General features: G+C 35.8%; 1 protein-coding gene across 12 annotated transcripts in view; it reads left to right on the forward strand.

The window, feature by feature from the left end:
• The window catches only part of CCSER2 (coiled-coil serine rich protein 2), a 186032-nt gene that overhangs the window by 84379 nt on the left and 84306 nt on the right, over nucleotides 1-17347 (forward strand). For 11 of the 12 annotated variants that reach the window (XR_013377974.1, XR_013377973.1, XM_077895234.1 and 8 more), the window contains 2 exons: nucleotides 10917-11007; nucleotides 16116-16278. Coding sequence is in view for 10 of the 12 variants with exons in the window: in XM_077895234.1 (XP_077751360.1) it covers nucleotides 10917-11007; nucleotides 16116-16278 (254 nt within the window). In the remaining 2 variants the exon portion in view is untranslated. Of the gene's footprint in view, nucleotides 1-10916; nucleotides 11008-15257; nucleotides 15416-16115; nucleotides 16279-17347 lie in introns of those variants that run through there. The other variant, XM_077895242.1, reaches the window with a different exon arrangement.

The following is a 17347-nucleotide window of genomic DNA, read 5'->3' on the forward strand; positions in this document are numbered from 1 at the left end:
TTCTCCTTCATTTTTGAAGGATAGGTTTCCTGGATAGAGAACTCTTAGTTTTCTTTCAGCACTTTGAAAATGCCATTCCATAGGCTTTTGGCTTCCATGCTTTGTGATAAGAACTTGGTTCTTAATCTTACTGTGGATCCCTTGCACATAGTGCATTGCTTTCCTCTTGGTGCTTTACATCTTTTCACTTTATCTTTGCCTTTTGACAATTCAATTGCAATATGTATTGATGTGCTGTCTGCATTTATTCTTTTTGTAATTCAGTTTGCTTATTTAATATCTAAATTCCTGTCTTTTTTCATTTGAGAAGTTTTTGGCTATTATTTTTTCAGATATTCTTTATGCCTGTTTTTTCATTCTCTTCTCTTTCTGAAGTTCTTATCATGCATATTTTGAAGTGCCTCTACTGTGTCTTTGGAAATCTCTTAGGCTTTAAAATTTTTTTTTTCATTTGAATTCAATTTAGTTAACATCTAGTATATTACTAGTTTTTGGGGTGGAATTTAGTGATTCATCAGTTACATATAACACTCAGTCCTCATTACATCAAGTGCCCTCCTTTAATGTCCATCACCCAATTACTGCATTCTCCCACCCTCCTCCCCTCCAGAAGCCCTCAGTTTGTTTCCTGTAGTTAAGAGTCTTTTATGATTTGCCTCCCTCTCTGTTTTCATCTTATTTTATTTTTCCTTCCCTTCCCCTATGTTCCCTTTCCCTTCCCTCCCCCTACATTTTGTTTCCTAAGTTCCACATATAAGTGAAATCATACAGTATTTGTCTTTCTCTGACTTATTTCACTTAGCACAATAACCTCTCATTCCATCCCTGTCATTGCAAATGGCAAAATTTCATTCTTTTTGATGGCTAATATTTCATTGTATATATGATGTATATATATGATGTATATATAATGTAAATATGTGTATAGATAATGTGTATATATTATATACGTGTGTGTGTGTGTGTGTGTGTATATATATATATATATATATATATGCCATAACTTTTTTATCCATTCATCTGTTGATGGACATGTGGGCTCTTTCCATATTTTGGCTATTGTGGACATTGTTGCTTTAAACATTGTGGTGCCTGTGCCCCTTTGAATCACTATATTTGTGCCCTTTGGATAAATACCCAGTGGTGCAATTGCTGGGTCATAGGGTAGCTGTATTTTTAACTTTTTTGAGGAACCTCCATACTCATTTCCAGAGTGGCTGTACCAGTTTGCATTCCCACCAACAGGGTAAGAGGCTTCCTCTTTCTCTGCATCCTCGCCAATATCTGTCATTTCCTGACTTGTTAATTGTAGCCATTCTGATCCATATAAAGTGGTATTTCATCGTGATTTTGATCAGGCTTTTTATTTTTATTCATTTTTTTCTTTTTTCTACTTAGCCTGAATAATTGCATTGGATATATCTTCCAATCCTGCTCAAATCTGCTGTTGAAATTCTCGTGATCTTTTTTTTTTTCATGAACACTAGATCAAGATAATTTATTTGAAATGCTTATAATACCTGGCATCAAGTAGATATGCAGAAACGTAGGTTTACATACGTATAATTGCATAATGGTTCTTTCTTAATTTTTTTTTAATATTTTATTTTAATTTTTTTATTTATCTATGATAGTCATACAGAGAGAGAGAGAGAGAGAGAGAGGCAGAGACACAGGCAGAGGGAGAAGCAGGCTCCATGCACTGGGAGCCCGACGTGGGATTCGATCCCGGGTCTCCAGGATCGCGCCCTGGGCCAAAGGCAGGCGCCAAACCGCTGCGCCACCCAGGGATCCTGGTTCTTTCTTAATTTTTAATTGTGACAAAAAATTACATAAAATTTATAATTTCAGCTATTTTGAAGTATAGCTCAGTAGCATTAACTATATTCATATTGTTGTGCTACAGATCTCTAGAACTCTTTTTTACCTTGCATAATTAAAACTCTATATCCATTGATCAAGAAGTTCTCCTTTTCCCCCCAGTCTCTGGTAACCACCATTTTACTTTCTGTGTCTATGAGTTTAACTATTCTAGTTACTTCATGTATGTGAAATCATGCAGCATTGTCATTTTGTGACTGTCTTGTTTCACTTAGCATAGTGTCCTTAAGGTTCATCCATGTTGTTGCATGTAATAAGGTTTCCTTCTTTTTAAAAGAGAATAATATTCCATTATATGTATATACACCACAATTATCCATTCATCTTTTGATGGACATTTGGATTGTTTCCACCTCTTGACTATTGTGAATAAAACTGCAGTGAATGTGGGTGATCTCTCTTTGAGATCCTGCTTTCAGTTATTGTGAATATAAACCCGGGAGTTTCAGTGAATATTTCATTTGTTGTACCTTAATTCCAGAATTTTTTTTTAATTCCCTCTTCACTGATGTTCTGTACTTGGGTAGATCTTCTTTACCTATGGTTTTCTTGAGTTCTTGAAACATATTAAAGACAGTTCTAAAGTCTTTGTCAATAGACAAAGTTCAATGTTTGGGGCTTCTTCAGTGATCATTTCTGTTTTTTTTTTTTTCTGTGAATGGATGATACTTTCTTTGCGTGACCCTAATTTTTGTTGAAAACTGGACATTTTTAATATTTTAATGTGGCAACACTGGAAATCTTATTCTTTATTCTCAGGGTTTGTTTTGTTACTTGCTGTAGGCTGTAGGTGTTTGCTTTTTAAGTAGTTTTTCTAAACTATTTTTGTGAAGTCATTCTGCTTGTCATATTTGGTCTAAGAAGTTTATGTTACTTTAGCTTGTGTTTGTTTGGTGTTTTATACAGAGATTTCCTTGAATGCCAAAGACCAAAAAAAAAAAAAAAAAAAAAAAGACAAAAGGAGGAGAGAAGAGTGAGAATAAGAAAGGAAGGAGGAAAAGAAAAAGAGGGTGGTAGAGAAAGAATGAAGAATTCAAAGCAGAGGAATAAAAATTTCTCAAAGTCAAAATTAAAAAAAAAAACCCTTCTCATCTTTCATCTTTGCATTTTGGCTCTGTGTTGGGGTGCTCCTTCAGTGTTTAGCCTGTCTGATCATTTACAACTCTTATCTTAACCTTCCCTTACTACTTTTTTCTGAGCTTAGACATCAGCTACAGTTGAAAGCTTTGGGTCCTCTTAGGTTTTTACTGAGATGCATCCTGCCCTGGGCTTTTTTGTGGCTTTCTAAATTCCCCACAATAGAGGTATCTGGGTGGCCCAATCAGTTAAGTGTTTGACTCTTGATTTCAGCTTAGTTCATGATCTTAGGGTTGTGACATCAAGCGCTGTGTTAGACTCTGTGTTGGGTGTGGAGCCTGCTTAAGATTCTTTCTCTCTCTCTCCCTCCATCCCTCCCCTACCATGTACATGCATACACCACTTCTCTCTCTCTCTCTCTCTCTCAAAATAAAGAATAAATTCCCTATTATACATGGCACCTTTGAATTATCTAATTTTGGGAACACTCTCCCTGGCCTTTTTCTCAATCTTTCAGTATTCAATTATATATATCAACTATAATATTTTGCTCCAGGGTAATTGTGGATTGTTTGCCTCACAGTGGTTTTGAGCAATGCCCATTACATTTCCACCCTGTGTGCATTCTAAGTTAGGCAGAACAAAGACATACATTTTGTGTCAGTCATTCAGGTAATCCCAGACAAGTTAGAACAGAGAAACACAAGTTTTTGGAATAAGGTCTCCACTGAGCTCTATGAAAACAGGGACCAAGGTCCTAAACTGGGAACAAGATCTGCTGTTTTCAGATTTGCAGTCAAGCTGCAGAGAGGCATATAGGAAAGGCCAGACTCACTGATAATTGGAATGCGGAACCTTACAGCAACTCTGAGGAAGGGTTTAGAAGTTTCTTAAGAAGTTAAACATATATTTACTATGTCACCCAGCAATCCCACTCCTGGAGATGAAAGTTTATATTCACATAAAAACCTGTACATGAATGTTTATAATAGTTTTATTTATAACAGCTAAAAACTGGAAAAGCTGAAATGTTCTTCATTGAGTACATGGATACACAAACTGGTACTTCCATGTAATGGAATACCACTTAGCAATAAAAAGTAATGAATTACTTTATGTTTCGTGACTTAGGTGAATCTTAAGGGCATTCTGTTGAGTGAAAGAAGACAGTCTCAAAGAGTTACAAACTATATAATTCCATTTATATGACAATCTTGAAAGACAAAACTGTAGTAATGGAGAACAGATCATTGTTGGGGGTTATGGGTAGGAGGAAGGTGTAATTATAACTGGATAGTACAGGAGAGATTTTTCAGGTGAGGTGACAGTTCTGCCTCATAATTGTATTGGTATTTATACAAATTAATATGTGTTTTAAAATTCATAAACTGTATTCCATGAGAAAATAATGTTGTTTCATGATAATTACAGCAAGTAGTGATAGTGCTATTCATTTGTCAAAAATAAATTGGAGACTTTCTCCAGTTTATTAGTGAAGGAGGAATTCGTGGAAGGAAGAACTGGCTTACCATCTCATAGTTTGCTCTATTTGAATGGAAAAGTATTCTCAGAGGCCAAGGAAATTCTATGACGAAAAAAAAAAAAAAAAAAAAAAAAGAAATTCTATGACGATTCTGCTAATATGTATTCAGAGTTTTAATTCCAGTGAGGCTTATGGAAAGCCTGTAGGAGCCAGAGTGTACAGATTTAGGTTTTTGTTGTCATACTCCCAGCTAATGGTCTTATTAGATGGTCTCCCAAGTAAAATAGGTATATGTGGATATTGGCTCTCAAAAAGTGCAGGCTTGTCAGTTAGAGGAGCCTGGCAAAACAAACATGGGAACAGAAACTCTTTCCCATGTTAACCAATTTCCATGCTACATGGTTTTCTTTCTATAATGATACAGCTCCTAACCTGGGCAGATGACACATCTGTGAGCTGGTGAAGAAAAATAACAGTAGATCAATTTTTTTTCTTTCTTTGCCCAGATCCTTACTGAAAAGTCTTGATAATATCTCTGATATAACTCTGGAAACATAGACCTGCTATAAGGATGAATAGGGGAAAATCATCTAAAACAGATGTTAGAATCCAGTTTTCAACTCTGCACTGTCTCTCTTGTGAAACTCCTTATTCAACATCTTTCATATGGCATCTGTGTGGTGCTGACTTCCACACCTCAAATCTCTCTGCCAAATGCTACATTCATATATTGTCATCTCCTGAGCATGCCTTCTCTAAGATGCAGTAAGCATGTCAAAATTACTAGGTTCTAAAGTTAGATTTGGTTTTCCTTTTTTATAATTTATTTCAGTGAATAGGAATTATCCATTTGTTTCTTAAGCCAGAAACCAAGGAATTATCGATGGCTCTTTTCTTACTTCTCGGTGAGCTTTGGTTATATAGATCCTAACTACCTTGTATATTTCATAACTGCTTATTCTTCAGTTTCATTGACACTGATTAATGTCAGGCTACCATCATATATGTTGCATGGATTCTTCAATAGCCACAAAACTGTTTTATCTTTCCTACTTAAATTCATTTTGTACACAGCAGCCAAAATAATATTTCTTTAATGTAAATCTCAGTTTACCACTTGTGAAAACTCATCAGTCATACCCCTGTCATTGACATAAAATCCAGGGTCTTAATTTGGCCTAAATAGTTGTTCGTGATGTAGATCTACTTCTCTGTCTTTTCCTGTTACACTCTGTGAGTGTTGTCTTAATCATCTAGGGCTACTATAACAAAATACTGTAGACTGAGTGGCTTAAACAACAGTTATTTATTTCACAGTTTTGGAGTCTAGAAGTCCAAGATCAAGGTTTGGCAAATTCATTTCCTAGTGAAGACCCGCTTCCTGTCTTGCAAACAGCCACCTTCTCACGATATACTCACATGGCGGGAAGACAGAGAGTGTGTGCTCTGGTTTCTTTCTCTTCTTGTAAGGATGCTAATCCCATCATAGGGTTCCCACCATCATGAACCAGTCTAAAACTAATAACCTTCTGAAGACCCTATGTCCACATACCCTCGTATTGTGGGCTAGGGCTTCAATATAAGAACTTTGGGAAAATATAAACACTAAATCCATAACAGGTATTAACGAACTACTTCCAATTATTTACATTGAGCAGGTCAGCAAACTGTGTTATGTAAGTCACATCTGACCAACTACCTTGTTTTTCACCACCTAAAAAATAAGTTTTTTTTACATTTTAGGTGGTTACACTTTAAATGGTTATGTAAGTACCTGTATAATACGCTGATTTTGTCTGTGGGCCTGCAAAATCTAAGTATTTACTTTTTGTCTTTGAAAAACAAATTTGGTAACATTTAGAATAGTAACATTATGCTTTTTACTTCCTTGCTCTTAGCATAGTGTTTATTCAGAAGGCATTCTCCTCTTCCATGTTCTAGAGGCCATATTTGCTTGTTCTTTAGATTTTCTCTGACTACTTGATTTTAGATTTTCTCTGACATTTCAAGACTTAGATATCCATCCATTGTGTTTTCCTAGTAATTGAGCCATTACCATATTGTGAAGGAACGGTCTGTCTGAGGGAAAACAAGTAGCCTTGGAGTGCTGTTGCCAATTTGTTAAATTAACATTTGTAAAGTAGAGCCCTGGAGTGTTGGATAGTGAACCCCAATTCAATAAAAGACCACAAGGGAAATTGAAATAGAGAAGTTTATTATTAACAGGTTCTGAAGGAAGGTAGTTGGCATGCCTGGAGGGGCCATACCAGTGCAGATAGGGAGAGTCACAGGATCTGGGGTATGTGACTTTATTAGGGTTGATGACTAGAGTGCTTTGGGATTCCTGAACTGTCTGGATTGGTCAATTCAAACCAAAAAGAGCAGGGTTTTGGTAAGCCCCACAAGGGTCTGTCTAAGGGGTGCACAAAAGGAAGACCCTGGGAGACAGGGTGATTATTGTTCACAAGGGCTGTTGAGGAAGTCGTATCAGCAATTTACATTTGCTTCTGATGCTGGGGCATGCAGTCACTGGAGGGGTTGGCTTCAGTTCAAGGCCCCTGCAGATCCCTTGGCCACACAAAATGGATGCCAAGGCAGCGATATCATAGAGTAGTTTGGCTCTACTCTTGACAAAGACAGGGATTATTTTTTATGAGTATATCCCATGCCTTGCATATATAGGTTTTTATATGTGTTGAGTTACAGAGAGTGTGTCTTGCAGTTGCCACATGGAGGGACAGAGTCAACTTCCCTGTGTTTTTTTTTTTTTTTTTTTAAAGATTTATTTATTTATTCAGAGGAAGGGGCAGAGGGAGAAGCAGGCTCCATGCAGAGAGCCTGATGTGGGACTCGATCCCCGGTCTCCAGGATCACACATCGGGCTGCAGGAGGCACTAAACCGCTGCGCCACCGGGGCTGCCCTCCCTGTTTGTTTAGATGTCAAAACTATTGGTGCCACATATGCACTAAGAAGATATGAAAAGATTTATTACTCACATAATGAGGCTTTCTGGGAAGAGCAGGACAGGTACCCAGAGTGGAATAGTTTGAATGAAGCTAAGAGGGGCTGGTAGCTTGGTTTTTATTGTGGTTAAGGGATGTGCTAGATTGATGGGTTCCAACACTCAGGCTATATTTGTGTGGTTTGAACCCTTGCTGATACCAAGAGAGGTAGACTTTTCCAGCATAAAGTTATGCATATTATAAAAGCTTACTACAGAAAAATAAAAAGGAATATAAAAAGCATAGTACATACTATTTCACATAATGGAAAATTATAATAATCCTTTGGTTTATTACCATCCTGATGTTTAAATGTATTTTTTAGCATGGAAGATGAAGTCATACTGTATAAATGCAGTCTTCTTTCCCCTCCCCCCATGCTATAGACCATTTTCCCGTGTAACCAGATAAATTTATGAAACATATGCAATGATTTATTGGTGAGTGTTAACTTGAGGCATAAATCTGGATGGTTTTCTCTCCCTGTCTTCCTCCCTGTTGTAACTACTATTAACTATGTTCTCCTTCCTTTTCCAGTGGGCTTTCTTAGGACCTTCTCAGAGTGATATCATAATCATTCCATCACTTTTTTTTTTTTTTCATTCCATCACTTTAAGGCTCATTCTTTAAGACTAATTTTTTAAACCTTTCATTATAAAATGAAACCCACAGAAAACCACACAAAACAAATGTAGGGTTTAGTTAGTTATTAAAAGTTGAACATCTTTTTGATGGTGGTAGCAGTGCTGCTTTTGCTGTTTGGTGTGTCTCAGCAAGCCAAGACCTGCTCTGGATTTAGAAAGCAAGGTTCTCTATTGCCTTTGATTCTTTGCTGTGTCCTTAGTTATTAGAGCTGGCTTGGGGCACCCAGCATTTTTTGTTTCATACATACTTATACATACACAAAAGCCAAATGTTTATATAGGGGATATGATTTTTTTAGTACATAAGTCATTGCTTATTGCAGAAAATGAGAAAATACAGTTACTATTACAAAAATAGAAGAAAAGAAAGAAAAACTCCATAACCTATGTTGTGGTTTCCTTTCAGCTTTTTTCTATACATATTATACAATTTTTTTTCATGAAATGGATAATTCTGTATATGTTGTTTTATAGACCTAGTTTTTAGTTAATATCTAGGCCTTTTCAGTGGAAAAAATGTATTTTTTCACTTAAGATGAAAAACATTTTGTGTTCACACCAATACTTTGCACTTATATTCAGGAATGTAGAGTTTTTAATTTAATTTCATTGGTTTTTACATCCTTACATCCTTATTTCCGTTTTCCTAATATGAGAATCCACTTTTCAGCAAACACCAGTATAATTGTTTTCATTTATACTCATGTATGCACAACCAGAATAACACCAGTACTACCATCCATAATATAATTACTGAAAATAGTTTGAAAATTTTTCCTCACTTGAAATAATTTCTCTGAGTACAATGCCATCGACTTAATACATAATTAGACTTACTTATTTTATTTTTGACTTATAGGGATTTATCAAAGATTAGAAACAACCTAAGTCTGTTTTTTTCCCTGATTGACATCTTTCCATGTCTATATATTTTCATTATTATTTTTTAAGGAAACAGTATTCTATTGTATGACTGTGTCGTACTTTGTGTTTAGCCATTTTTCCATTCTTGGGCATTTCTACTTTTTTGCCATCAAATAATGCTGCAATAACCATACTTTGCACATATATTTTTTTCATTTATCTATTTCTGAGGGATAATTTCTTAGAAAGGAAAATTTGTCTTTTTAAAAAAGGTTTTAGTTAAATTTTGACAAACTGTCTTCCTTAATGTTTATTAATCTAATCCCATCTGGAATATTAAAGAGTACTAGATTATTTTCAGTTGTGGTAAATCAGAATAACTGTTAGCATTTTTTCCTACATTATATTAATTAGTTGTTTATTTTATATATTGTGAATTATCTATTATGGCCTTTGGTTTTTGTTGTTGTTTTGTTTGCTTTTAGGACAGCTTCTATATTAAGGACAGCAGGTATTTTCATGATGGAAAGAGGTTCTGTGAAATAATCCCTTTATGTGTCAAAGTTAAATAATTATCCAGAGGTGTGTTTTTGTTTCTGCTTTTCCAGAAACAATTATTCCATTTGCTTTTAGACCTCAATGCATCCTGGAAGGAAGGCCAATAACACAAAATTGGAAAGCTATGTATAGAATACCCAACATAGGAAACAATTTCTAATTTTACTCATATCATCTGTAATAAATATTGTAAACATCTCCCTCTATAAGAGTTTTTCAAGTCCATAATCTCTTAGTTTAAAAATTTGTGGATTTTTTAATCTTTTTATTTATGTATACTAACAAAAGATCTTGCAGTATTGAATTGGTTCTTGGATTGGAAGGATCCATTAGTGAGCATCAGGTCAAACTGAGTTTCTGACTTTATTATTTATTGATTGATTGATTTATCGAAAAGATTTTATTTATTTATTAATGAGAGACAGAGAAAAAGAAGGCAGAGACACAAGCAGAGGGAGAAGCAGGCTCCATGCAGGGAGCCCGACGTGGGACTCGATCCCAGGTCTCTAGGATCAGGCCCTGGGCTGAAGGCGGCGCTAAACCACTGTGCCACCCTGGCTGCCCAGTTCCTGACTTTAAACTTAGTTTTTGTTTATTTTGGTAATTAGACTTCAGAACAAGAATTTTTGAAAGCAAAACATTACTTTTCTCAGGATAGGTTGTAGCTGGCAAGGTTACAACTAGAACCCAGGAATGGCTGCTTATACCAATTTGACTAGTCCAGTCCTATTTGTCTTTTATAGAAAAAAAAAAAAATTAAGGCAAATCAAGCCGAGTTAGTAGTGGTGCTGAAGGTGGTACTATAGATGGGCTTGGCACCAGAAATGAAATGGAATAATCATGTTGTTAAATGCTTTTATTATTTTACATGAGTGGTCCAATCCCTATATATAATAAAGCACAACCTCTTATACCAGATATGAATAAATTTTGGGAGGTTCTTTAGCATTTTTAATTACTCATGTTATCAAGGAAATTGGTAAAAAAAAAAAAAAGCATGGACTCAGGAGGTAGGCTTTTTGTGTTTGCATCCTACTTTTAGCTCTCTGTGCATTAATTTCAAGTAATTGTACTAGTCATTAAATCATAGGGTTATTTTGAAGATTAAATAAATGAATTAATATTAGTAAAGTACTTAGTACAGTATCTTGCAGACAGTGAGCATTTTGTAAGTTTAAAAATGAGTTAAAAATTTCTTGGTGGGAGGAAGAGTAGGAGAAGGATGTTACAAATAGTTTAACAAGTAAACTAACTGAATCTTTTTTTGTTAAAAATTTTATCTTAAAAGTTGATTTTTACAACACAAATATTGAGTAAATTAAGACTCACAGAGATGTTCTCAAAACTAATGATTAGATACATTTTTTGAAATAGGTTATAGCATTTATTACTGTTTTTGTTCACAGGATATTCTGAATAATCTTGAATCATGTGACCTTGAGGACGATGACCTTATGCTTGATGTGGATCTGCCTGAGGATGCACCTCTTGAAAATGGTAAGTGCAGACAAATTGAAACCCCAGGGAGCTATATATAGTTGGGCTGCTTGTCTATGGTTAATTTAATATTTGTTATTTACAAACTTCCTAATCTCAATGGAGGAAATCTTTTGAGACTGAGAAGCAGTCTTAAGTGATGTTAAATAGATTCATTTGCAAGCTTATTTAAACATTTAAAACCTTGGTTTTGTAGGTCTTAGATATGATTCTGTATGATCCAATTAAATTGTATATCTCTATCACAAAGTAAGTAGTAGATAGGATTTGTCCTTTTCCCCTCTGTGTGCATATACAACTTTTCTTCCTTTTGTTTATTTTGATTCTAAGAAGAAATACATTTTGAGAAACAGATATCATTTGACTTGTGAAAACAGTGCCAAGACTCGTTAAGTTGATATTTTTAAAAAATAAAATTTTAAAAATTTTTTTAATTTTTCTGAAAATTAAAAAAAAACTTTAATTCTGGGAAAATGGTGATCTTCTGAATGAATCACTCCATTTTTTTTTTTTATTCCCAAATCCAATCTGCCTTCCTCTCTGAATCCCAGTAAGTGCTGAAGTAGTGATTTAGACGGTCTGTATGTAAAAGGGGCTTAGGTACTCTTGCCTTAGTATTTGTAGGATTTTCTTTTTTTTTTTTTTTTTTTAATTTATTTTTTATTGGTGTTCAATTTACTAACATACAGAATAAGGACAGATCTAGAATCAGAGACTAGTTTAAAAAAGTCCCTGGGGCAAGGTTCTAGTTGAAATGGAAATCCTTCTGGAGAGAAGGCTGGCTCCAGAAGATTTGTGGATTCCCTGTCAGTCAACATTTGCCTGGTCTCTCAGGACTCGCAGGGGTGAGAGATGAACGAACCAAAGAAGGTGATGAAGTCCTTTTTATACATGATGCTAGAAAAATGCAGGGATATTTCGGAGAGTGGAGGTGTTTGTTCTAATGCTATTGAGGGTAGTAGGAGCTCACATTTGTCACTTCTTTCCCCCCCAGTGCTGCCAGGATGCTCTGTAACAGTCTCAGAATCTCAGTGGCTTTCAAAATAAACATTTATTTTCCTTATTCATGGATCTGTAGATTAGCAATTAAGTAGGACAGCTCCAGCTGTGGAATTGAATTCAGGTCTACTCCTAGTTTCTTCTTTTGAGACCAGAATTACTTGGAGCAAGTTGCTCTCATGGCAGATGGCAGGACAATAGGTTGAGCAGAAACATGAATTTAATATCTCTTACAGTCTGACTTAGAACCAACATACTGTTCCTTCTGCCCACTTTCTGTTGGCCAAAGCAAGTTACATGGCCAAGCCTAATACCAGTAGGACTGGGAAGTGTATTCTGTTTGTAGTGAGAAACTCTGTGACAGGGGACACTGAATATATTATTCTATTAAAGGAGAGAATGAAGAGCTGAGAACATTATCTACTCTACCATAGGGGTAGAGACTGTTAAACCTTCTCGAGGTTTTGCTGTCACCTGGGGTACTTTGGTAACCAGAGCTGAGTTCCAGTCAACTGAGAAGGAAAAATCGAGCCAGCATCTGGGAAGAAGAACAGGGAGGAAAAACAACAGAACTCCCAGGATTAGAGTGGCCCAAGGAAATGATGAAAACACAAGGAAATAAAGTTGCAGCACAATGCTTTCTGGAGCTATAAAAGATTTCCCAACAGAACAGTTCAGTCGGGACGCCTGGGCGGCTCAGTAGTTGAGCGTTTGCCTTTGGCTCAGGGTGTGATCCTGGAGTTCTGGTACCGAGTCCCACATTGGGCTCCCCACATGGAGCCTGCTTCTCCTTCTGCCTATGTCTCTGCCTCTCTCTCTCTGTGTCTCTTATGAATAAATAAATAAATCTTTAAAAAAGAAAAGAAAAGAAAAGAAAAAAGAACAGTTCACTAGATGACAGAAACCATAGCTGGTGTTGAAATCTAAATTAGTGGCTTGGAAGATCAAGTGGAAAAATATTGTAGAACACAGAGGGAAAATATAAACCATTGACAATTATGGGGGGAAAATGAGATGATGATGATCTATAGCCATGACTCTCAGCTTAGAATGAGACCAACCTTATGGGGTTTTCTTCTTCTGAAAGATGTTTAACTTTAAAAGATGTAGTGAGCCTTTGAGGTTTCTTGCCAGCTTCAGGGTAGGGAAACAGGTCAAGGGAGAGATGGGGCAGAGCAAAATGGAGGAGCATAGAATGAGGGAAGAATAAAGGGAGAAAGGACTTTAGGCTTCAGTTGTGATTAGGAAAGATCTGAAAGACACAGTTGTTTTAATTTTCTTACTTTTTTCTTTTACCTTTATCAAGGGATCTCTCTCTCTCTCTTTTTATTTTTGGTTTTATTTATTTATTTATTTATTTATTTATTTATTTATTTATTTATTTATTCATGGTAGACATGGGGGGAGTGCAGAGACACAGGCAGAGGGAGAAGCAGGCTCCATGCCAGGAGCCCGACGCGGGACTTGATCCTGGGACTCTAGGATCACGCCCTGGGCTAAAGGCAGGCGCTAAACCGCTGAGCCACCCAGGGATCCCTGCATTTTTTCTTATAATTTTATTTACATTTTATTTTCTGTAGCTTACTTTATCATAAGAACCACAGCATGTAGTACATATAATATGCAAAATATGTGTTAAATGACTGTATTATTGGTAAAACTTCAGTCAATGGTAGGCTATTAATGGTTAAGTTGGGGGGAGTCAAAAGTTTCACAGATTTTTGACTATGCAGGAGGTCCCATACCTCTTTCACATTGTTCAAAGGTCAGCTGTATAAAGCAGGACCCTTGAAGAGTCTTAGAGTAGTCATTTATCTGAAAATTTAGGCCCCTCTATCTCCATTTCTACCAATAGCCGTTTGTGGTCATAGCAAATGTTTGTTTCCAGTGTTTATTTGCCATTGTGCCTGTGGTTGAGCTCTTGTTTCAATACAGGTGCTTTAATTTGTAGCCTGTGTGTAGTATCAACAACCTCTCTAGTAAACACAAAAATGGCACGTCAATTTTAGGCACTCTAATTACCCACAGTTTTTAACCCCATCTCCTGGCCTATTTGCCTGGTTTATTTGCTTATTACTCTGCATATGCTGTGTTGGTGACATCCTAGTTGCATATCAGATTTTTATTATGACAGAATTTGTATGGGAAGTGAGTAGAAGAACTTCACTTGCTTTGAATTAAATATGATCTCAGATAAAAGTAGATACAGATTAACCCTCAGCTGTATAGAATTGCTTAAATCAAAGTAACATTTTAATGCCATGAGAAATACTTGATGAGCTTAACTGAGTCTCTGAGTGTAATACAAATGTGAACTAAAATCGGTGTTAAGCCTTTTTGAGATTTTTTTTTAAAGATTTTATTTTATTTATTCATGAGAGACAGAGAGAGAGAGAGGCAGAGACACAGGCTGAGGGAGAAGCAGGCTCCATGCAGGGAGCCCGATGCGGGACTCGATCCCGGGATCCCAGGGTCACGCCCTGAGCCGAAGGCAGGCGCCAAACCACTGAGCCACCCAGGGATCTCTATTTCTGAGATATTTTTAAGTTTATTTTTCTTTTCTGATCTGATCTTCTACACCTGATTTTTTTCATTATTAATGGTCACCATGCCTTTATTTATCTAACGGTCAGGTTTTCTGTAATTGAACTTAAAAAAATTAAAGAAATAGATTATAATTCATCTCAATAAAACGACAAGAACTTGAAATAATTTCAAATGTAAGGTTTTTAAAAAATTTTTTCCTTTAAAAAATTTTAAAACTATAAAATGTATAGTTTTTCCCCAAAGTTGATTTCTCTAATGATCATAAACAAAGTTTCAGAGTCTTTTAAAAAGTTATGCAAAATTATTATGCATTTAGAAATGTTACAGTGAGTTTAATGTTTATGAGAATTAAACAGTTATACTTTATTTTAACTACTTTCTTGGAGTGGAGAACTTTGTTTTTATCTGGTGTACTGTAATGAAACACTTTCATATTTCAACTTCAAGTTTTAGGTTAAGTGAAAATAATCTTTTAAGTAATGAGTTTTTTTAAAATTGGGGATTATATTGCTTTCTAATGTCTTTATCAAGGAATTTTGAGCATTCTGGGTTTGAACTTTCTCATGTGATAATTCTCAGACTAGAGAAACCTTTCCTGTTCCTGGCTTGAGTTAGTGTTTGGTTGTATTTTTAGTAACAGTCCTAACTCAGTAGCTATGTAACCACTGAGCGAAGATGGAGTCACAGGGTAAACTGGGCTTGCTTCCCACAGGGAGGGCTGGGAGTTGAGCAGGAAGGAAGGCCTGTTTGTCAGAGCCTTGTATGCAACTATGTCTGAGTAGGCAGCCAGCGACACAATGTCTCCCTTGTACAGAGTAACTCTCCTAGTGAGAGCTCAGATATGTGAGGAAAAAGTGTTTGGGTAAGTGAAGAAGAGGCTTGGGGTGTTTCAAGGAGATTCTTTCCTTGTTTTTGTGGCATTTGGATTTCAGGGAGTGTACTATTTGTTGCTGCAAAGTACTGGCTTTGTTTTCAGTGGCATTTTAGACTTTTTGAACACGCTCTACTGTAGGCAGATTGAAGCCTCTTACTTTCTAAACTGTGAGCTTAATTTAAGAAATACGATCTGTTTGTGACGAAAACTTAATTTGTGCTTCTTGAAATCAGTGAAAGCTAATTGTAGCGTTCATTTTTGGGAACGAGTTCTCTGCTAGACTTAAAATCTTCTATTTTTTCAGATCATTCTCATTCTGAAGTCAGAACCAGCCAGTGATAATGATGAAAACCACTAAAAACTGATTACTGGTGTTTAAAATGTATAATGTTCATAACAAGGATAATTTGCTTGTTTTAAAACACTGAGGCCGTTGTTACTTAAGTGCCTGTGATATGAAAGTTTTATGATTTACTTCAGTTTGAATACTGTAGAGTTCAGTTTTCACCAAAAGAACTGGTTACTTCTCCTCTGGAAATGTTGATGTTGTAATTAGCCCATATAAATGGCTGGTATTTTTAGCATATCATTTTTATATTCTCTGCAGCATTTAATTATCAAGCTATAAGTAGTTAACTTTTATAGAGTGTGTACATGTTTATAGTGTTTTGCTTTTGAATCTGTTTAGTGGAGTGTGACAATATGAACCGCTTTGACCGGTCAGACAGAAATGTTCGGCAGTCTCAGGAAGGATTTTGGAAAAGGCCGCCCCAGAGGTGGAGTGGACAGGAGCATTACCACCTCAGCCATCCTGACCACTATCATCACCATGGAAAAAGTGACTTGAGCAGGTGAGTCTAATGTAGATTACATTTCCTATCTTTTGATTAATTTTGAATCATACTATTCCCCTGCCCCCACAAAACTGTCTTTTAATCTGGTTTTTAGAGGCACCAAAAAATACTTCAAGTTGTATGCGGTGCTAATTAGATGATATGTCTGATTCTTTCTTTTTGGCCCAAATCTTTTTTCATTAGCTTTATCATAACTAAAAATATTTATATTTGCTATTTGGGCATCATGTTTTGGTGTGATTTTTCTAGCTCTGATTTGGGAATGATTATACGTTGAATTTGTTAAAGTTAATTATTTAAAAATGATGTATGAAATTAGGGCCAAGTGATTTGTCTTTTTTTTTTTTTATCTTCTTTTGCTTATATAAATAAATCAAAACTTAGAAGGCAACTCAAAAGTTAATTTAAAAGTTCTCAAGTACAATCGAAAACAGAGGAAGATACTTTAAATGCTAGAATTCTTTGCCTTTTTGAAGCATTGCATAGTCTTTAATTTGATAAGATTTTATGGCTCTGTAGACAGTCAAACCTGGGATCAAAACCTGGCCTGACACAAATAGGTTTGTGAGTTTAAATAATTTATTTAAACCTTCTCTACCTCAGTTTTCACCTGTAAAACATAATTAATAATACCTTTCTCTCAGCGTTCAAGGGTAAGGGACACAAGTACTTGAGCAGTATATGGCTTAGAGTGTGCACCCAGTGGTGATAGTTATTAATTTTCTTCCTTTTCACTTCCTCATCTCATTTCACTGGGTTTTGAGGTCATTTTGAGACATAGGTACAATATAGATAATAAAATTGGATAAAGAAACAATAGAAGGGAAATGTATAACCCCATATAGTTCTTGAAGTGAGAAAAAAAAAAATTGGCTCTAAGACTCCTTGAAGCAAAAACAAAGACCAAATCTTGATCCATTACAAGATGTATACTATACATGAGGTAAAGGATGTGTTTCTCCTGAAATGATTTGCTTTAATGAGACAGAAACCTGAAAGAAGTTGCTTTGCATGAGTTCTTAAAAGAGGGATGCTTTGTGATATAGTGGACAGGTCTCAGCTTCCC

Source organism: Canis aureus, chromosome 4 (genome assembly GCF_053574225.1).
Source record: "Canis aureus isolate CA01 chromosome 4, VMU_Caureus_v.1.0, whole genome shotgun sequence".
Classification (NCBI taxonomy): Eukaryota; Metazoa; Chordata; class Mammalia; order Carnivora; family Canidae; genus Canis; species Canis aureus.